We start from the raw sequence: 22,348 nt of genomic DNA on the forward strand, positions 1-22,348 counted from the left end.
TGGAACACAGAGCAGGCTCTGAACCAGGCACTTGCAGCGGTTCATTTCTCCTTACCCAGGTTACGTGAGTCACCAGGTGTTGCTTGGTGGGTTAAAGGTGCTTAGCAGGATTGTTGCATAGGGGCTTGGTGAGCCCTATTAAGGGGTCTCCCTTCTGAGGTGTGGTAATACTACACCCAGGTACTCTTTTTGTAGCTAGTAAATGTCTTCAAAAAAGAGGAGTGGGACTAACACTACAGGGAAGGGCACACCTATGTCATCAGTAGTTCCTGATGAACCTAGTCGTATCCCTAGTGTTGTATCCCCCGAAAGACCAGAGGCTTCCGGGCAATCTGAGCTGCTGCGCCTATCTGTTATTGTGCCTACAGTAAACACTGCTGCTTCACCCTTTATTGCCAAGGATGAACTTTCCTTTGCCCTAGTCAGGTTAGAGCACAGGATTGCTGACATGATTGCCTCCATCCCGCAGGGTGGCAGGAAACGTGACAGATCCCCCTCCCCGGAGTCTCCTAGTCTGGAGCAGGAATGGGTTGAGGATGGGGAGGAGCTAAAAGCTTAGGATTCAGTGGATGGCCTGGCAGATGAGTCTGCTTCCGAGCAATCTGCACAAGAAGATATCCAGTTGGTATCTGCCTCTCAATCACAGAGGCTTTTGATCCTGACTCTTACTGAAATGGTTTGTTCTGCCTTTAAGTTGCCTCTTGCAGAGGTTACTGAGCCCCCTGGGTCCTTTTTTGGATCCCTGAGGCCCTTACACCCTCTGTTGGAACAGGCGGTGTATGCTGATTGGGAATATCCGGACTGGATTTTTTGTTCCTCCTAAGAAGAGGTTTTCCCTTTTATACCCCATGGATAAAAAGTTCACTAAGAAGTGGAGCATGCCAGCCATAGATGCAGCAGTCTCTTCCTTAAACAAGAACTTAACTTGTCCGGTGGATAATGCACAGGGATTGAAAGACCCTGTTGACAAGAAATTGGAGTCCTTATTAAAAGCTTCCTTTTCTATGGCCAGTTCAGCTATTCAGCCAGCTGTTGCAGCAGTTGGTATCCGCCAGTCCGTAAAGGATCAGATCAGAGGGCCTGACGGGCCTAACCAGGAGGATGATCTGCCTGGAATTAGGTAGATAAGGCACTCCTCGAGCGCTGTGTTTTGCTGTTGACAATTTAAGGATTCAGTACAGCAGGTTTCTCATTTGTCTCTCTTGTCTGTACATGTGCGCAGTATTTTGTGGCTTAAGAACTGGTCAGCCTAGCTTCCTTGTAAGAAGTTATTGGCAGGTTTCCCCTTTCATGGGGAATGTTTATTTGGTGATCATTTGGACAAATGTACCCAAAAGATTTCTGGAGGGAAGAGTTCTCTACTTCCCATGAAGAAAAGCACCAGGCCTCCCTTGTTTAAAACTTCAGGGACTGCTTCCTCAAATGTCTCAGCACCAAGGCAGTTCCGCTGCCAATAGGGCCCTAGAGCCAGGGGCAAGCCGCAAGGCCAGGTCCAGAAAAAGCCCTGGGTCCATAATTCTTCTAAACCCAGCACCGAGCTCTCATTTTGAGGAGACGCCCCCACTCGGGTGGGGGTGATGCACTTTGCAGACATTTGGACAACAATAATTCAGGACGAGTGGGTCACCAACTATATCTTGTGGTTACAAGCTGGAGTAGCGGGGGGTTCCCCCTCAGAGGTTTTTAAGATCCAGCGTTCCCTCGGATCCTCCAGAAAAGAGACTTATTGTTTCAGGCACTACATCATTTAGTGCATCAAGGAGTGGTTGTAGTTTCCTGTATCAAAAAAGGCACAGAGTTTTACTCAAACCTGTTTACCGTTCCAAAACCGGGGGCCACCATGCCGATTTCAGGACCCAAGATCCCTGAACCAGTATCTACTGATCCAGTCCTTTCGGATGGAGTCAGTCCGCTCAGTAGTAGCCTCACTCCAGATGGGAGACTTTCTAGTCTCCATCGATATAAAGGACGCGTATTTACACATGCCTATCTTTCAGCATCATCAGAGGTTCCTGTAATTTGCAGTAGAGGAACGTCATTTTAAGTTTTTGGCTCTACCGTTCGGGCTTGCTACAGCTCCCCGGGTGTTCACAAAGGTCCTAGAACCAGTACTGGGTCTTTTTAAGGGCCCAATGGATCTTGGTGCTCGGGTATCTGGATGACCTGCTCAGAGATCACTCACTACAGACTCTAGAACGGAGCATAACATGCACAGTGCGGTAAAGCTTAGGCTGGATCATAAATACCGAAAAGTCAACCTTGAGACCAGCTGTATTTAGGTCTGATCCTAGATATGGTCCAAGCAAGAGTATTCTTGCCATCCAGACAACCCTCAATTCACCAGACAACCCTCAATTCAGGTTTGTATGAGTCTTCTAGGGAGGATGGTATCCTCCTTCAAGGCGGTGCCCTAGGCCTCTACAACAAGACATCATGTTGGCTTGGAACAGGAGAGGACAAGTCCTGGATTATCCAATGGTCTTGTCTCCTCGAGCACACTTAAGCCTAAACTGGTGGTTGCAGGATCAGAACCTGCGAAAGGGAAGATCCTTCCTCCCGGTAACTTGGAGTGTACTGACTACAGATGCCAGTCTCTCAGGCTGGGGAGCGACCCTAGAAGGGCTCACTCACAGCTCAGGGGAAATGGTCAAGGACAGAACAGATCCTGCCCACCAACGTCCTGGAATTACGGGCAGTACGACTGACCCTGCGGTCCTGGATGGTGGAGCTTCAGGACTACCTTTATCCTTGTTCAGTCCGACTATGCCAGTGCAGTGACCTATATAGACCACCAAGGCGGTACCAGGAGTCGTTCAGCTCTGAAGGAGGTGAACCACATACTAGCCTGGGCAGAGTGACATGTGCCGATTCTATCTGCAGTCTATAACCCGGGAGTAGAGAACTGGAAGGCAGATTATCTCAGCCGCCAGTAGAGCTGCCCGGGGGAATGGTCCCTACACCCAGGGGTGTTCCAGGAATATTGCCAACGTTGGTGATGGCCAGAGGTTGACCTACTGGCATCCAGGTTCAACAACAAGCTACAGCAGTTTCTATCCCAGACAAGAGATCCTCAGGCAATCAGAGCAGATGCTCTGGTAGTTCCATGGAGCCAGTACTCTATGGTTTATGCTTTCCCTCTCCTTCCACATTTGTTGTGCAAGATTCCGAGTGGAGGAGTTCCAGTCATTCTGGTGGCACCAGCCTGGCCCAGAAGACCCTGGTTCATGGAGATTGTGAGACTGGCAATAGATGGGCCATGGAAGCTTCCACAGCGCCCCAATCTACTGTCTCAAGGTCCTATATTCCACCCCAATTTACAGTCTCTAAATTTGACGGCATGGCTATTGAAGCCAGGGTGTTAAAGGACTGTGGCATCTCAGGACCAGTGGTGTCTACCCTAGTGAATCCTAGAAAAGGTGTCCCTAGGAAGATCTATTTGTGAAGCCAAAAAATGGCATCCTTGGAAATACGTGATTGGGCAAATTCTTTCTTTTCTACAGTCAGCTGTGGAAATAAAATTGGTTTTGAGTACAATCCGAGGTCAAGTTTCGGCCCTATCAGTATTCTTCCAAAGGCCTTTAGCCTCCCATTCACTGGTCCAAACCTTTATGCAGGGGGCAACTTGCTTGCTTCCCCCCATTAGGTCACCTATGTCTTCTTGTGACTTGAACATGGTGCTGTCTGTGTTACAGAAACAACCATTTGAGCCAATCAAGGAAATTCTAATAGACTTGCTGTCACACAAGCTAGCCTTCCTGATGGCTATCGCCTTGGCTAGAAGAGTGTCGGAGTTGGTCGCCCTTTCATGCAGGGAACTGTACTTGATCCTTCACCACGACAGGGTGGTGTTATCCTTTTTATCCTTTCCTTGTTATCCTGTTCCACCCTTTTTGCCAAAAGTGGTGTGGGTCTTTTATTTAAATCAGGACATTATTTTGCCTTCTTTTTTCTCTCAGCCTCATTCAGTGGAAGAGAGACGACTGCACTCCTCGGATAGTCAAGATTTATTTGTCTAGATCTGCAGAGATCCAAGACAATTTTTTTGTTTTACCAAAAGGACCCAAGAAGGGGCAGGCAGCTTCCAAAGCTTCCATTGCCAATTGGGTCCGCCAATTGGTCATTCAGGCTTATGGTCTGAAACATAAAGCTACTCCCTTTGGGGTGAGAGCTCATTCTACCAGAGGTGTAGGAACCTCCTGGGCTTTTTGCCATCAGGTATCTGTGGCTCAGATTTGTAAGGCTGCCACCTGGTTTTCAGTGCATATGTTAACAAAATTTTATCAAGTGGATGTTCGAGCAACCGAGGATTCAGTGTACCGTGGGCTGCCGTATAAGGTCTGATGGCTATTGTTTGGCAGGTTGTCTCCCTCCCCTCAAGGCTATTGCTCTGGGATGTCCCAGCAGGTAATGAATAGTAGCCGAACTCTGTGTCCCATGATGTATGAAAAAGAAAATAGGATTTTTTCGTCATACTTACCTGTGAAATCCCTTTCTTTGAGTGAGGTCCCTCCCCTCTTTTTGAGGATTCAATGCTTGCTACAAAACTGAAGTATTTCCTGTATGGGAGGGGTTATATAGGGGATCACTTCCAGTCTAAAGACCTTTGGTCTGCCAGTGTCCATTCACCTGAAGATGAAGTATAACCCAGCAGGTAATGAATATTAGCCTAACTCTGTGTCCCATGATGTACTCAAAGAAAAGGATTTTACAGGTAAGTATGACAAAAAAAATCCTATTTTTTTTCTGCTTTCAACACATGTTTACTTGCTGCCTATTATATTCCATCAACTTGCAGATGCCATTGTAACAAGATAATGCTAGTCACTTTTACCTGTCAGCGATCTCAATGTTATGGCTAATCATTTTTAAAATGGTTAAACATTCCTGCTTGTGTTGTTCAAAATGTTGTATTTGTTCATATATGGGTAAATACATGTTTTATGTTTGTTTTGCAGAACGGAGAGCAGATATAGTTATGGAATATTCTGAAGGTATTAACGGTTTCCAGGCTGTTCTTCAGCAAATTAATAAACTCATAAACTACCCAAGCGTACTTCAGGCACAGACTGAATTAGGTGAAGTGGCTTATCGTTTTGTTTTTTTAATGCTTTGCAATTTTATTAGTTTCATTTACTATACAAGTAGAAATATACAACCCAAACTAAGTACTTATATATGCACCCTATACACCTTATTTGATCTAGTCCTCACTAGTTATTAACCTTCTCATTTAATCCAACTACCTCCTGTTCTACTACTCCATCTCTATCCACTTTATGCTTCTTTAATTTTATATCCTTTAGTCAACCTTTGAATTCCTCCACCGTTCATCCTTGTCCTTTCCTATTTCTCTCCCTCCCTCCTTTACTATCTAAGTGTCCATTTCCTCACCTCCTCTCACCATCTTATTCTGTGCCATTTTAAATTCATTCAATATATGTATTGCACATAATTGTTCCTAGAAACCACCCCCCTTACACCCTGCCTCCTACCCACCACTTCTCACCCACCATTGTAATTTTATGATTTGTGATTCGGGCTTAACCTATTATAAGGAGGGTATTGGGAGGAGGGGAACTTTTTTCCTCCTTTGTCCCCTTTAGGCCTGGTAAGCCTTATAAAACATTCAGTGATTCTGTTTTTGTCAGTCTGACACACCGCAACTCCGATCTAGGTAAAGTCTCTGACGGAGACTCTTTACCATGTGATCAGCCGTGTCCAATCGCAGCTGATCACAGTGTAAACAGGAAAAGCTGTGTATTGGCTTTTCCTCACTCGTGTCTGTCAGATGCAAGTAGAGGAGAGACGTTCGGCTACTCTTCTGACGGATGGGCACTGAAAGGCAGTACTGATGGGCACTGATAGGCGGCATGGATGGGCACGGCACTGATGGACACTGTTGGGCATCACTGATTGGCAGGCATTAGTGATTGGCACTGATTGGCATCAATTGTGGGCACTGATTGGCATCCCTGGAGGCCATGGGTGGCATACCAAGTGCTGGGCAGCGCTGATAGTCAAACAGCGCAGACACCCCCCCCCGTCAGAAGAGCAGCCAAACGTCTCTCCTCTACTTGCATCTGACAGACACGAGTGAGGAAAAGCCAATACACAGCTTTTCCTGTTTACACTGTGATTAGCTGCGATATGCAATATGATATTTGTGCCCATAATTGCCACCTTATCAGTGCCCGTCAGTGCAGCTTCATCAGTGACCATCAGTGAAGGAGAAAACTTACTTATTTATAAAGTTTTGTAACAAACGAGAAAAAAAAAATGTTGTAAAAAAATTGATCTTTTTTATTTGTTTAGCAGAAAATAAAAATCCCAGAGATCAAATACCACCAAAAGAAAGCTCTATTTGTAGGAACAAAATTTTAAAAATTTTGTTTGGGTACAGTGTTGCATGACCGCACATTTTTCATTCAAAGTGTGACAGCGCTGAAAGCTGAAAATTGGCTTGGGCAGGAAGGGGGGAAAGTGCCCTGTATTGAAGTGGTTAAGGTGAGTTGTAGAGCTTTCTCCCTCATTTAACTTTCCCTTCCCCCTGGCTATTCATTTCCCTCCTGTCAGGTCACCTTGAGGCTAGGTGACAGAGGCACACCGTTGGGATCAGGAGTGCACCGCAAGATAGTGGACCCTACGGCTGGCTGCTGCGAATGGGAGTCTGGGTGGTAAGGATGGCAGGGCCACTGGAGCACCAACACGGATCCCACCGGGGTTAGAGCGTAAGATTCCCTGGGGCGCGGAGTCTAAGAGCCAGCAGGTGTTCACCAGAGCCTCTAATGGTGAGGATGGACTGGGCTGCAACTGGCTCCAGGGTGCGACCCCCAGGGTCCCCCAGCTCACGCCCACAGTAGGCAACAGGAGGATAGGGATAGTAAGGGAATAAGCCAAGGTTGGGGCCACAAGCAGACAAGGACAACAGAGTTCACGCCAAGGTTCAGGGTCACAGGCAAACAGGGATAGTCAGAGACATGCCAAAGGTCAGGGTCACGAGCAGACAGGAATAGTTGAGAACACGCCAAGGTCGGTAACAGATACAAACGTAGAGCACATGGCAGGCAGGAAACAGGAAGCCAGAACACACAAAGGTTGATCAGCAGGGCTGACCTGCAGTGCACAGGTTAATATAGGGTTCTCTGATAGGAGCTGGGGTGGAGCCATGCTAGAGAGATTATAAAAGCAGTCAGGTGAGAGTCAGCTGGTCTCTAGAGATGAACACACGGAGACAGGTAAGCTGACAGACAAAACTCTATTGCATAACCGTGACAGTACCCCCCCCCCCCCCCTTACGAGGCCTCCCCCTTCCCCGCCTGGGACCAGGTTTAGAGGGGAACCAAATGAAACTTCCTCAACAGACGAGGTACAAAGACCTCAGAAGCCTTGATCCACGACCTCTCCTCAGAACCAAACCCCTTCCAATGCACGATGTAGTGGAGAATGCCTCTACAGAATGGGGAATCCAAAATTTGGCTAACCTCATACTCCTGATTATCCTCAGAGACCAGCACTGCAGTAGAGAGAGGGCGAGAGAACTTATTGAGGACTAAAGGCTTCAGAAGGGCAACATGGAAGGAGTTAGAGATTTTGAGGCTTTTGGGAATCTGGAACTTGAAACAAACCGGATTCAGTTTAGAAGTTATGGTGTACGGACCAATGAATCTTGGGGCAAATTTGAGAGAAGGAACCCGGAGTCTGATGTTCCTGGTGGAGAGCCAGACTTTGTCTCCTGGCTGAAGAGACGGTGGCTAATGCCTGCTACGGTCAGCAAAACTCTTGAATTTGTTGGCAGCCCCAGAGTTCAGATATCCTAGGACCGATTTCGGAGAAGGGCCTACATGGAGGAACACCGGAAGAAGAAGACAAGAAGGTGATGTTTCTGGGTCCAATACTCCACCTTCTAAATGTATTAGACCCGAGCGTTTTCCTGATGAAGCAAGCAGGAGTCACGAAAATGACCCTTCCCCCACAATAAAGACACAAGCCCAGAGTTCTGCATCTAGCACGTTCTTCAGGGGTTAGTCTGGTCTGGACCAGCTGCATAGGTTCCTCAGCAGGCAGAGGATGCTCCACAGGGTGACAGGGGAAGAGTTCTGGCTGACTAGGACCTAGGGGGTGCTGGCGTCTTTTTTTTTTTTTCTAGGGACCTCTCCTGGAAACGAATGTCAATCTGATTGCACAAGGAAATTACATCGTCCAGACTGGCGGGGATGGCTCTTCCTGCTAATTTGTCCTTCACTCGGTCAGAGAGACCATGTTAAAAGGTTGCGACCAGGGCCTCATTGTTCCAGCTCAATTCAGCTGTGAGGATACGGAACTGAAGTGCACATTGTCCCACTGAACAAGATTCTTGGCAAAGGCTTAAAAGGGCACTAGCCGCTGAAGAAACCCAAGCTGGCTCCTCGAAGATATTACAAAAGAGCTTCAAGAAGTCGGACAGGCTGGAAACCACCGGGTCATTCTTCTCCCACAGGGGGGCAGCCCAGGCTAAAGCTTCACCAGAGAGGAGGGAAATGATATAGACTACATTAGCCCGATCAGACAAAGTTTGGATATGAATGGTGCATTGGCTGAGGAAGCCCCTGCAGGCCTTGGAGTCCCCAGAGAAACGGGACAGAGCTGGCTGTAAATATGAATGTGGGGCTGCTACTGGTGCGATAGGTGCAGCTGCTGATTGTAGTTGAGGCTGCAGGTTCGGGTTTCCCAAGGAGGCCTGGAGCTACTCAAAGCGGGAAGCTAGATCTTGAAGGAATCGCATCACCTGAGTCTGATTAGATTCCTGGGTCTCGAGTCTGCGAACTATGCCCATGCAATGGATCGGCTACAGGAAGCGGCATGTCAGCCGGGTCCATGGCTGATCAAACTGTCAGGTCACCTTGAGGCTAGGTGACAGATTCACACTGTTGGGATCAGGAATGCACCGCAAGGTAGTGGACCCTATGGCTGACTGCTGCGAATGGGAGTCCAGGTGGTAAGGAAGGCAGGGCCGCTGGAACACCAACACGGATCCCACCAGGGTTAGAGCGTAAGATTCCCTGGGACGCGGAGTTTAAAAGCCAGCAGGTGTTTACCAGAGCCTCTAGTGGTGAGAATGGACTGGGCTGCAACTGGCTCCAGGTCGCAACCCCAAGGGTCCCCCAGGTCACACCCACAGTAGGCAACAGGAGGATAGGGATAGTAAGGGAATAAGCCAAGGTCAGGGCCACAAGCAGACAAGGACAACAGAGTTCACGCCAAGGTTCAGGGTCACAGGCAAACGAGGATAGTCAGGGACACGCCAAAGGTCAGGGTCACGAGCAGACAGAAATAGTTGAGAACACGCCAAGGTCGGTAACAGAAACAAGCGTAGAGCACATGGCAGACAGGAAACAGGAAGCCAAAACACACAAAGGTTGATCAGCAGGGCTGGCCTGCAGTGCAGAGGTTAATATAGAGTTCTCCGATAGGAGCTGGGGTGGAGCCATGCTAGAGGAGAGATTATAAAGGGAGGCAGGTGAGAGTCAGCTGGTCTCCAGAGATGAACACATGGAGACAGGTAAGCTGACAGACAAAACTCTATTGCATAACCATGACACCTCCACTCCCTGGAGTAGGGGGTAGTATTAGGGGGCTTCTATCCTAATCAAGAGAAGAAGATAGTATTCAATGCCCTAAGTTTGGGACTGATCGGGGGGGAGTAATGCTAAGTATTCACTATTTCATTTTCTCAATTAACCACCTATTTCTTACCCATTTTTACTGAGTGTTTTCCACCACTTTCTCAAAACTGGTATAGCACAATCCCTTAGGAGCCGCAAGTAACTTGGATCCCCCACCCTGCACAGCCAGGCGCACTGAATTTCCATAGGCACCTCAGAGTCTGAGAACAGCCCGTGACATTGTTTTGATACTTCTTGTTTAAAGGATGTCTCATTTGAACAGTTTCTCCTAACCCTCAAGTATTGGCTATTGGGGATTAAGGTCACTAAAGATTTTGGATGGAAGATTGAGGCATCCAAGACTGAGTTGCCAGCCGTTGACTTACGGTAAAGGCTAATATTTCGTCTTCTCCTCTCTGGACAGTAATATCCAAAAATGTCACCTCGTTCAAATCATGAGACATAGTGAGAGTTAAATTAAAGTCATTTTTGTTCATCCTTTCCAGGTATATCCTCAATAGGTCCTCAGGGCCATCCCACACCATAAACACATTGTTGATGTAGCGGTACCACATGGATATCACAACTTGTCGATATATACGGACTACATATCCATGTGGTATCGCTACTTCCCTACACGTTGCATCAGCAACGTGTGGCCATTCTGTGAGAGTCAGCCGGTCTACCCACCGGTGGATGCTAGGGTCGGCTGGGGGAGGAAACACATCCATGTGGGATGCCATACACATATATTCCCTTGGGAGGAGGTGGATTAGATACTGCCAGCCCATTTAAGCTGGGTTTACAGATTAAACTACACTGCCTGCAGAGTTATCCCTGAAGAAGGAGCCATTTTGTTTCTGAAATGCGTCAGTTATCTTTGTGACCTGTGCATGTGTAAAATGATGTATTACTAAGTCTACACGTACTGTACTCCTACGAGTTTGCACCAATCCCATTGTGTGGAATTTTTTCTTGTTCAATATTTTTTATTGAAAAGATTGCAGTACATACATAACAGCAGTAGTGCTAAAGGCGAGTGGAATCATAAAAGATATACAAAGTCCATAAATATTGACACAGCAATAGAAAACAAAAACTTACAGAACAGAACTGTCCTATAATGAATTTAGTCTTGAATGGAGAAGGAAAGGGGGCACAAGCCCACCAAAACACATGATACATAAATCCCATGTAACTGGAAATATAACGCCAATGGGTTAGCCAGTAATGTGAGATGTGAAATAGTCACAGGAGGTAACCCCTAACCTCATACTTGAAGAAGTTACAAGAAAGTAGAGAAGATACAAGGGAGTGGAAGAAGAAAATGGCAAAGAAGTAGAAAAAGGAGCCCAGCCACTCAATCCACGTCCAGGTCACAAGCAACAGCCTCAGCATATCCTCAAGTGTCAAGGAGAGAGGAGTCGAAGCCTGGTGATAAGAAGTGGTCTATCCAGGACTGCCAAACTTTGCAGTGTTGAGGGATCACGTCTAGAATGGTAACTTCTATTTTACTGTGAATCGTAGCTTGGGTCATCCTATTTTTGGTCTCAAGTGTTCAAAGTGTCGCTTTGTTTTTTTTAACCACTTGCCGACCACCCTATAGTAGTTTTATTGCTACAGGGCAGTCGTGCTGTGCAGGATCACATATATATATATATGTGATCCTGCACTTCTGGGTATCGGGCGTATGTGCATGCTGGCGACTCGATCCTGGTGTGATTCTACACAGCGTGTCCCACAGCCCTAATGTTTACCGGTGTTCTGTTGATATGTGCCCGCCATCAAAAAGTGCATGCGCGGAATGGAAGGGCACTCCAGCTGAGTTGGCGATCAGCTGGCGTGACCTCCCATAGCGCATGCTCATAGGAGCCTTTTTTCAGTGGGAGATACTATTTCTCAGTCACAATTTAATGCTATGCAAACAGCGGAGGGACACCGTATTTGTCATATTGTCATATTGTGCCTCGCTGTTGCGCCGTGGGATTACGAGGCACTATCTCACATCTACGGTGTCCCTCCGCTCTTTGCATAGCTTTCAATTGTGCTCGTGAAATGGTATCGCCCGTCGAAAAAACCCTCCTGCGATGTGTGCATGTGCTATGGTGACGTCACTCCAGCTGATCGGCAACTCAGCTGGGGTGCCCTTCTGTTCCACGCATGCGCAGGCACTTTTCAACGGAGGGCACAAATCAATATAACACCGGCACCCACTGATCATTTGGTACACAGGCAGAACAGTGATCTAGGATATATATATATATATATATATATATATATATATATATATATATATATATATATATATATATATATATATATATACACACACACACACAGACAGTCCCCTAGTTACAAATATCCGACTTACAAACGGAGGCAGAGAACAGGAAGTGAGAGGAAGTCTACCCCAAGGAAGAACAATTCACTCCTGTAATGCTGCGTACACACGATCGGACATTCCGACAACAAATGTTTGATGGGAGCTTGTTGTCGGAATTTCCGAATGTGTGTAGGCTCCATCGGACATTTTTTGTCGGAATTTCTGACAACAAAAATTTGAGAGCTGGTTCTCAAATTTTCCGACAACAAAATCCGTTGTCGTAAATTTTGAGTGTGTGTACACAATTCCGATGCACAAAATTCCACGCATGCTCTCAATCAAGTACAAGACGGAAGCGCTCGGTCTGGTAAAACTAGCGTTTGTAATGGAGATAGCACATTCATCACACTGCACTTTTTTATATCTTTTAATGCAGCGCATTCTCTTCTTCTTTATAATGCTAGAATTATGAAGTTGTTTTGCTGCTGATATTCACAGAGTTCTCACAAACTGATTTCTTTATTATTTCTTGTGATATCATGAATAATATTTTTTAATTTTTTTCGTCAGATCTCCATAATAATGTTTTGAATTTATTTTTATAGTGATCTTTGTTTTGTTTTTTTATGAAGATCTACTTTTTTTTTTTTTTATAGTGATCTACTTTTTTTTGTTTTTTAATCAAGATCTCCTGTTATTTTTTAGATTTTTTTTTCTACTGATCTCCATAGTATTTTTTGTCGTTTTGTGTGTGAAGTTACCACAACACCATTATTAACTTGTATTTTTTAACCTCAAGGAGGTTGTTTGGTGTTGGTGTCCCTTGTTAATTTGACATCATCTTTTAGAAATGTACCTGCCTACTCACAAACAAACTGTCCTTTTTGAAGTAAAACACATAGGCAAGTATTTGTGAAAAAAATATAGCCATTTCTTATGGGTCATAACCAAATAAAGAGGAAGGCTACGCTGGATAAACTGGTGAAATTGGCGAAGCCTTTGTACCCCAGGGCACACATCAACTATTTTACATCCAAAATTGATAGCATGAAGAGTCCATATAATAGTAAGCACAATCTGGTCCAGGACTTCAAGAGATCAGGAACAGCAGCAGATGACATATATGTCCCCAGGCTGTGGTCTTACAACAGTGTGCGTCTTTTGTCAGACCAGACTGAACCAAGGCCATCACTCTCTTGTCTTCCTTCCAGGCTTGCTTCCTGTGGCTCTGGTGTTGGAGTTGTGGCAGGAGGAGGACGATGGTCGAACTCACAAACCTGGCTTTGGCTTGTGAGTTTGCCCCTCAACCACTTATTTAGGGCTTGTAAGATAACTTCCTCACAGAAGAGGCGTTGGCCCTCCTCCATTTCCTGCATTTTGCAGGGTGCCATGCAGGCATAGTCCTCTTGAATATTGGGGGGGTTCTGAGGGCCGCAGTAGCCTGCCGAAATAGCCCAAGTGCTGCCTCCTCTAAGTTCCTCCCCTTCCTGGGCCTTTTTTTTTTTTTGAAGGCAGAGGGGAGGGACCTGAGATTTGGTCAGGCTACTGGGCCCGGCCACCTCCTGGCTGCCACTTTCCACAGCCTCCTCCTGGCTGAGGCTTCCTATATATGAAAATGGGACATAGTTTTAGTTTTTGGTTCATCAATCACACATCATTTTCAGCTAATGACTGTTGCAAATTGAATGTTAACAAATAGAAAAGACTATCATTCTGACCCCAGCATTTTTCATTCTTGTCCCAATCATTTGTGGCCACTACTGTCTATTGATATGTAAAACACTTTGTTAAATCAGAAATTAGTGATCAATAATATCTAGTTAACATCATTAATTTTTTGCCAAGAAATATGTTGAACAATGCTATACCAGGCTCAAGCTGGGCTCCTCCACATCTTCCTGGCTGGAAGGCCCAGGTTGGACGTCGGAAGCCTCAGCTGGGGTGGAAGGAAGCATTGAAGGAACACTGAAGAGTGCTGGCCTGGGTTCACTCTGGTCTGCCAGAAAATGCAGTCTGTCATAGTACCACAGCCTGGGTACATAAATGTCATCTGCTGCAGCTCCTGATCTCTGGGAATCCTGGACCTTCTTGCGCTCCCTATTATAAGTGCTCCTCATGCCACCAATTGGGGCCTTCAAATAGTTGATGGTTGCTGTGGGGATCTGTGGCTCCACAAATTCCAGCAATTGATCCAGGGCTGCCTGCCTCTTTCTTTTATTGTTATAAAAGGGGTGGTTTACCTGCCACAGACAGGGCAGCTCCCTGTACATATCAATGAATATGGGAATAAAGTCCTGATCATTCAATACATCCATTTTCTCTGCAAGACACAACACAAGACAAACCCTAATGTCAGAGGCTAAACTCTCCTAATCTTGTCGCAATATAGGCCTCAATCTACTGTATAAGCAGTATAGGCCGAAGTTAAAATTGTACCTTCGTTATCACGATTGGAGCTTCCGCTGCTCCTTCCTCCCCTCACAGATCGTACATATGACACACGCGTGTTGTGCTTTATATAAACTATACATGCATGAAACTCCGCACGCCCCTGACCTTCTATCTAGTATATTCCCCGCCCCTTCTCTTTCGGCGCAGTGGGAGAGCACATGGCGGAGAAAGAACAAGTGCATGAAGACAGCAGCAGCAACGACAAAAGCCCGGAGCCACAAACGTCCCAATCCCAGAGGAGATTTAAGGCTTCAAATATGTCCTTTGTAGAGGTGGTGGACATCTTGAAGAGGGCCGACTATGATGGGAAGCATGGACTTTACCCAAACCCAAATGTGAGAAAGGCCAAGATCATGACTAAAGTTGTGAAAAGTCTGCCAAAGAATTTTGGGGTACGGTGATCCAAGGATCAACAGAGGAAACGCTGGTCAGACCTCAAATTGAGGGAGCAGGATCAGTACAGAAGGATCAAGAGTGCTGCAAAAAAGTAAGTATTTTGTCGTGTGTTTCTATTATTATTATTACTTGCATGCTGCTCCATGTGCTTTTCTTTACTGTTGTACAGTTTAAAATGGCAACTTTAAGGTTCGTGGGCACAGTAATCGTTCATAGTAAGCATTGTTCGTTCGCCCACTAATACAATGTTTTTTGCAGATGTAGGTTAACTACATTTGGTCATGCCTATTTGTATTAAAAGATGTTTAGTACATTGTTGTCTAGATGGGTTTGTAACTATAATGAAATGCAAACAAGATTCAGTGTAAGGAGAGGACACTCAGCAGCTGTTTACACATCTGGACGCAGGAGCACTAGTGTGGGACACCAGAACAAACTTTTTAGGATGTCCCACACAGGCGCTCCAGTGGATACTAGGGGTCTCCATCGGTGAAACTTTACCAAAAAAGGTAATTATTCCAGCTTTAAGAAAAGGGAAAATCACGTCTTCAGCTTGGAACTCTGCTAAAACACACCAAAATTTATCAAATTGTTTATATTTTTGTAACTTTTCTAAAAAAAATTTGAAAGCCAAATTTTGAAGATGCACACAGTGTGTCAACATGTGCTATCTACCATCACCGGTTATCAATGTTTGCATTTTGTGGGTGCAACCCCTTCCTCGCAACTAAAGTAGATGAGAGGAAGGGGTTGTACCCCCAAAACACGTCCATTGTTCATCCATGATATCAATTTGTGTGCATCTTCAAAATTTCACCCCATCTGATGAAGGCAAGATCAACACAGTTTGGACATACTAATGTCTGATATTGCATTCAATTTATCAAAGTTGTACTTTGTAAGTTCCTGAGTTGTGTATTGTTTTATGGTTTTAAAAACATGCCTGTTTGCCACAAAAAAAAGGATATTTCTACTGTCAAAAAAAATAATTTTATTCCAAAAATGTTTGTTAAAAAACCCTTTTCTAAACGCACATGTGAGTTGCACAGAGTAAAACATTTTCTACTCAACAATGTGTGGCTTCTTCTTTCAATGCTCAATAGCATTTTTTTGCTTAAGTTGTTGTTTACGGTGACAATGGGGGTTATTTACTAAAGGCAAATCCACTTTGCACTACAAGTGCAGTTTCAGTGCACTTTCGAGTGCACTTGTAGTACAAAGTGGATTTTCCTTTAGTAAATAACACCCACAGTGCTTTATAATTTGCATCATTTAGGCCATTTTCGTCACTCCAAAAAATAAATTCATGGTCCTGAAAATGATGAATATCTTTATCATTAATGCATTACATACATTAACAACAAAAACAAGGTGTGTGTGTGTAGCAGACCCACAACATAATAGCTGAAGAAGAGATTGTCACCTCACGTATCAAACAAATTACGTTTGCACTATTGAAGAAAATGGCCAAAAAAACACGCCCATTGGATAACCTAGGAGACAGCTTAAAAGAGACACAAGCAGTAAATCAAAGGAAATATTCTTTCAGTTTAAAATACAAATTTATTTTAAAAATGTTTCTTAAACATTTTCTGGCATATCAATGGCCCTCCTACCCACAAAGTACTTCATATATTTTTGACAGACCTTGCAGGAGCTTTGGGGGGGCCAGCCAGGAAGGCCAGCTTCAAGAGCCGTCAGGGTTTGGTCTTGAAATCCGGCCTCAGGCCCAACTGAGGCCACATAGTTCATAGAATTTCTAACTAAAAAGTTGTGGAGAATGCAGCATGCAAGGATTATATGGTTAAGTTTATATTCCGCCATGTTGATTGGCGTAAGGAATAGGTGGAACCGGCTGGCCATTATCCCGAAAGCATTCTCCACCACTCTTCTGGCTCTGGCCAGTCCGTAGTTAACCCTCTGGTCTGAGGTGAGGGTCCTCATTGAGAACGGATGCATCAGGTGATCACCCAGCCCAAACACTTCTTCAGCGACAAAGACGAATGGCAGACCAGCCACGTTGTCTTCCGGAGGTGGCAATCCCAAGCCACCACTCTGGAGCCGTTCATGGAACTCGGTCTGAGCAGTGGCTCCACCATCCGACATCTGGCCATTCTCCCCCACGTCCACATAGAGAAAATCATATGTTGCCGACACCACCGCTAACATCACAATACTATTAAACCCCTTATAGTTGTAATAGTATGACCCCGAGTTGGGGGGTGGGACTATGTGGACGTGTTTCCCATCGATTGCCCCTCCGCAGTTGGGAAAGTCCCACTGCTGGGCAAATTGGGAAGCCACAGTCTGCCATTCCTGTGAGGTTGAAGGAAACTGTGGAGTCAAACAAGAAAACGGAAAATTAAGACTTTTGCACATAACATTGCAAGCAGATTAGACACAAAAATTCTTGGCCAACATCAGTATAACATTTATTTGAAGGAGTATTTAAATAAAAAAAATATAAGGTCCACTTATCATATTCCTTACCCCCTCTGATGGCCCATTGTAAAAATTTTAGGGGGGATGTTTTGGACAGGTAACCCTTTCCACTTCATTGAGAGCTGAATGCATAAATAATGTGTGTTACTTTGGCCAGCCCCTCCTTACTTACACTATTGGCAGCCCACTGGACAGGTAAGTCTCATAATCCAAAAATATGAATACACACTGTACAAATTGAAGCACATTTTTACATTCTGCAATTACCTATCAAGATAATAGGAGAACAAAACTTTAAACAGTACCATTAGAAAGTATTCAGGCAGGCCCTTTCACTACATGCTTTGGTGAATGCATCCATAAATATGAACACAAAAGTGGTCGGTATAGTGTGTATGGGTTTGCCAAAGTCAGCAGATAAAGTATTGGTATTGGTTGACTTAGCGGTTGGGGGGAGGGAGGGTTACAAATGATTTTGGGACCCCAAAAAAAAGCCTCTTGCACTCTGCCTGAATTTAAGGACACAAATAACATTTGTACACATTTTAGAGGGTGTTTAGGGTAAAGCACTACTATGGAGCTGACAAAATACATTAAGTGACTAGGCTAGGTGTGTATGGGCCCAGGATAGAATGCTGGGGAGGTTAGTGAAGGCAAATATGCATGAAGGACAAAAAAGCAACTTTAAAAACTTCCAGCATGCATGAGGATAAAGAGGACATTCACAGCATATTACAATCATGGTAATAATGGAATGATGAAAGAAATACAATACATTACCAAACATTAAATACATATAATGTGATTTTAAAGGAGAAATCTTACCTTAATATAGTCCTTCTGCAGGACTTGTATGATGGCAGAACAGGTCTCTGGAATAATGATCCTCAGAGCCTGGGGGAGTTGCCTGTTGAGAACTTGATGTCCTGCAGACTTCTCCCTCTTGCCAAGTACCGCAGGGTGGCGACAAGCCTCTGTTCAGGAGTGATGGCTTGCCGCATGCAGGTGTCCTGCTTCGTAATATAAGGGGACAGCAAAGCCAACAAACAGTGAAAAACAGGGTCCGTCATCCGGAGATAATACCTGAAATCATCAGGATTATTCTCACGGATCTCCCGCAACAAAAGCATGTGCGAAAATTGGTCACGCTGGAGCAACCAATTCTTGGTCCATGAACTCCTCCTCGCCCTGTTCATGGACTGGACTTGGGTCAAAGTAAGAACCCCAACACCAAGCCCTTGCACAGCACAAACTCTACGATGAGCACGTACCCGCAATATGGCTTCAAAACAGAATGAACTAACAGAACGCACTGAAAATCAGAGAGGCCTGAGAAGAGCGGGCTGAGAATCAGAAACGAGCGGACAAGAACGCACTGAAAATGAAATACGTAATATAAAAATACGCACTGAAAACCAGATATGAACTGACTACATGCACTGAAAACCAGATATGAACCCACAAGCGAGTGAGACACAGAACACAGCAGGGACCTGAGAGGATGTGCAGCGCGACTCGCGCATGCGCAGTAGGGAACCAGGAAGTGAAGCCGCACGGCTTCACTTCCTTATTCCCTTACCGAGGATGGTGGCGGCAGCAGCCGAGAGCCGAAGGACGGATCGGCTTTGGCTGCCGACATCGCGGGCTCCCTGGACAGGTAAGTGTCCATATATTAAGTCAACAGCTGCAGTATTTGTAGCTGCTGGCTTTTAATATTTTTTTTTTCAGCGGACCTCCACTTTAAGAACAAATTACAGATTCTATCTCGTTTGTAACCCAGGGACCGCCTGTATATTTCTGTAAGAATCAGGTGCTCAGTCCAAATAAAGTTAAACCAATGAAGATGAAACTGGTTGTGTGGTATCCAATGGAGGCGAGGCTGCCTATACTAGGATCTGGGAACCCACACTGAAACAGAGAACGGAAGGGAGAGAAAGTTGAAAGTTGATAACAAGTTCCAATCACAGGGTATCAAGTGTGTAGATCTGGGCCCAGATAGGCTGTGAAGATAATCCCGCACGGGATTGAGAAGTCAGTCCTCGCCGCGCCCAATCAGAACGGCTGAAGGAGGCATGGTTAGCCTCAGAAACTTGTTCTGATTGACTGTTCCATTCCGTGGATTGATAGGTGTACACCGGCTCACGACCGCTCGTTTTTTGCTCATCTGGCCTAAATTGATGAAGAAATTAGATTTTTTTTTTTTTCCTCCAAAAACTTTATTTCAGAATAACACACAGTAAGTACAGGAATCACAGATATGGCAATGCTAATATGGGACGTGTTCTATGAAAATGCAACACAGTGCAAGCCGTAACAAACAAATGAAGTGGATATGTATACATAAAAAGGACCCAGGATACCAGGTGCTAGAGAGTCTCTGTCCCTGTGTAAATTTTATACCTTGTTTTTTTAATAAAAATGAAAAGCAAAAAGGCAAGAAGGCAAAGCAGAAAAAACAGGGAGAAAGTGGGGAAGGAAAAAAAGAGGCGGGGGGGGGACCAGGGGCAGAGTGGGCAAAAAGTCACTCTGCCAATGCTTCAGACCTGAAATCACATCGGCTGAAATTAGTCTGGTAATATGAATTACTTTGATAGCTCCTTGTACTCAGAGTAAACAAATTTGTGCTAGTAGAACAATTTTTTAAGGAACTTCTCCCGAAGGCCCTTTAAAATTATATTTTTACTTTTTTTTTTTTTTACTGGATATGTTTTATAGCAGAAAGTAAATAATGTTGTTTGTGTTTCTTTTTTCAAAATTGTCACTTTTTTTGGTTTATAGTGCAAAAAATAAAAACTGCAGAGGTGATCAAATACCACCAAAAGAAAGCTCTATTTGGACCATGCACTTGTCAGTTAAAGTAACGCAGTGCTGTATCGCAAAAAAAGACAACAAAATGGCCTGGTCAGGAACGGGGGTAAATCTTCCAGAGCTGACGTGGTTAAAGGCTTTCGTAAGTTTCCTAGATCCATTTCCAAGTTTTGGTTAAACAAAGTTGAGGCCATCCTAAAGATCTCCACCCAGAACCTCCACACGATCAGACATGTCCGCCAGATATAAACATGTGTACCCAACTCTCCACAGCCACGAAAGCACACAGGGGTAGCCAGGTTAAAATTCGGAGATCATTGCCAGGGCCAAATACCAACATAGTAAGACTTTATAGTTGGCCTCTACTGCTAACCTATTTTGGGAGGAGGATTTAGTCGCTGCCCAGATACTATCCCAATCCTCCTGTTCCAATTTTACCCCAAGCTCTGAGGCCCATTTGGATGTGTAAAAAGATATAGTAGTGGGAAGTGAATTAAGAGGAGAATAAAGTTTGGTGATGAGGCCTGGAGCATGTGGATCAGAGTTACAAAGACCCTCAGAGTCAAGCTGATAAGGGAAGAGCAGGTGCCTGTATATGTGGCAAGAAAGTGAGAAATTTGGAGGTATCAATAATATTCCCATGAAGGGGGACAAGCCTGTTTCTGAAGGGCAGAGAGGGACTGTAAACTGGAATTAGTGGTCAGGTCCAATAAACTCATTAAGCCCAGGGAACACCACAGCCAAAATGAGGCCAGATTAGTATAGGCAGGGTAAAAGCCAGGATGACAACAAAAATAAATTAGGGGGCAATGAGGAGATACAGTACCAATTTGAAAGGACTTTTCAATTTGTCCCACAGGGAGAGAGAATGCTGGTGATTGGATTAGTTGTGGGCCCTCAGTCAGTATGATGTAACCAGAGAATGTTGGACACAGACAGCGGGTATAAATTGACAGCTTCCAAACCAACCCACAAGGGCACTTCAGCAGTAGCGTGATAAAGCGTTATTTGGGTCATTTTGATTGCAGTGATATGCCCAGGCCAGGAGACACAGACCGATCGCCAGCTAGTCATCAGGGAGGTCTGGTGGGAGAGCATAGGGAGGTAGTTCACTCTGTATAAATTAGTGGGGCAGCTTGTTATCTTAATTCCCAAATTGGGAAGATAGGAAGTGATCCATTGTAAAGGAAAGTATTCCTGTAGGTGAGACATCTGCTCATTTGGCAGTGAGACATTGAGCGCTTTAGATTTATGCTGGTTATCTTTTAAAACTGGATACCAAGGTAAATCTGTCTAGTACTTTAAATAGATTTGGTAAGGTTATGCATGGGGAGGTAAGGCATCATCCGCAAACATGTATAGTTTATGATGGGTAGAGGCTATTTCAACCCCCTTGATATCTGGATTGGCACGGATTAACAATTATACAGGTTCTATAGCAAGGGCAAATGTCAAGGGGGAGAGGGACAACCTTGCCTGGTGCCTTGAGCCATTGAGTGTGTTGGCAATGTTTATACCTCACTTAAATGATTAACGATACAAAAAATAAGTGATTAAACCTTTCTCTATATAGGAATAGAAAAGGAACAATAACAGGGCAAAAAGAGAAACAATTAGATTTATTTATACAGAAAAGAAACGTTAGAATAAAGTGATGTTACAGGTACAGTGTTGTCAGGCTACCGAGATAATTTAGGCCAAACTCAGATAAGGTTACAATGGACATACACAGGCTATCAATATTATAAGACAAATCCTAGGATAGAAAATGTTAGGGAAAAAGTAAAGAGAGATACGAGAATACTTTCCCTATTTTATATGCATTCTCCACCAATCAACAGATGCAACACATTCATTGGTTCAGAGTTGCATCAAATTCTGATTGTCTACCTCTGAAACCTAATGTTCATTGGTTCACAGTTGCATCAAATTCTGATTGGCTACCTCTGAAGCCTACCCAAATGTTCATGCACAGGTTGTAAGGTTATGGTGCCTCCAAGTCTATGAGTTAATGAACAATTCCCTTTGATCCCCAGCCTAAGCGGTTCTGACATTTGCACGTCAGCGGCCCCCTGGTGAGGTGGAGCCTTGACGTCTGCAAAGAAAACACAAGGGATTCAATTAACACCTGGGGACATTCCCTGGTTCCCACGAGACAGGAGAAACAGTATTTCTAAAAAGGTGCGCTGGGCCCTTATTTTATCATGATATTAAAAACATCTACATACATACAAACATACATATATATCCAATGGGGCATGGCAATTTAATTAGAGTCATTGCAATG

The 22,348-nt window shown here is 44.7% G+C and overlaps 1 protein-coding gene across 1 annotated transcript in view; it reads left to right on the forward strand.

Moving 5' to 3' along the window:
* The window catches only part of ZFYVE26 (zinc finger FYVE-type containing 26), a gene marked incomplete in the record, with an annotated part of 1,901,467 nt that overhangs the window by 667,188 nt on the left and 1,211,931 nt on the right, over positions 1-22,348 (forward strand). The window contains 1 exon segment of the mRNA XM_073610828.1: positions 4,956-5,075. Coding sequence (XP_073466929.1) covers positions 4,956-5,075 — 120 coding nt within the window.

The sequence above is a fragment of the Aquarana catesbeiana genome, linkage group LG13 (assembly GCF_042186555.1).
Source record: "Aquarana catesbeiana isolate 2022-GZ linkage group LG13, ASM4218655v1, whole genome shotgun sequence".
Lineage (NCBI taxonomy): Eukaryota > Metazoa > Chordata > Amphibia > Anura > Ranidae > Aquarana > Aquarana catesbeiana.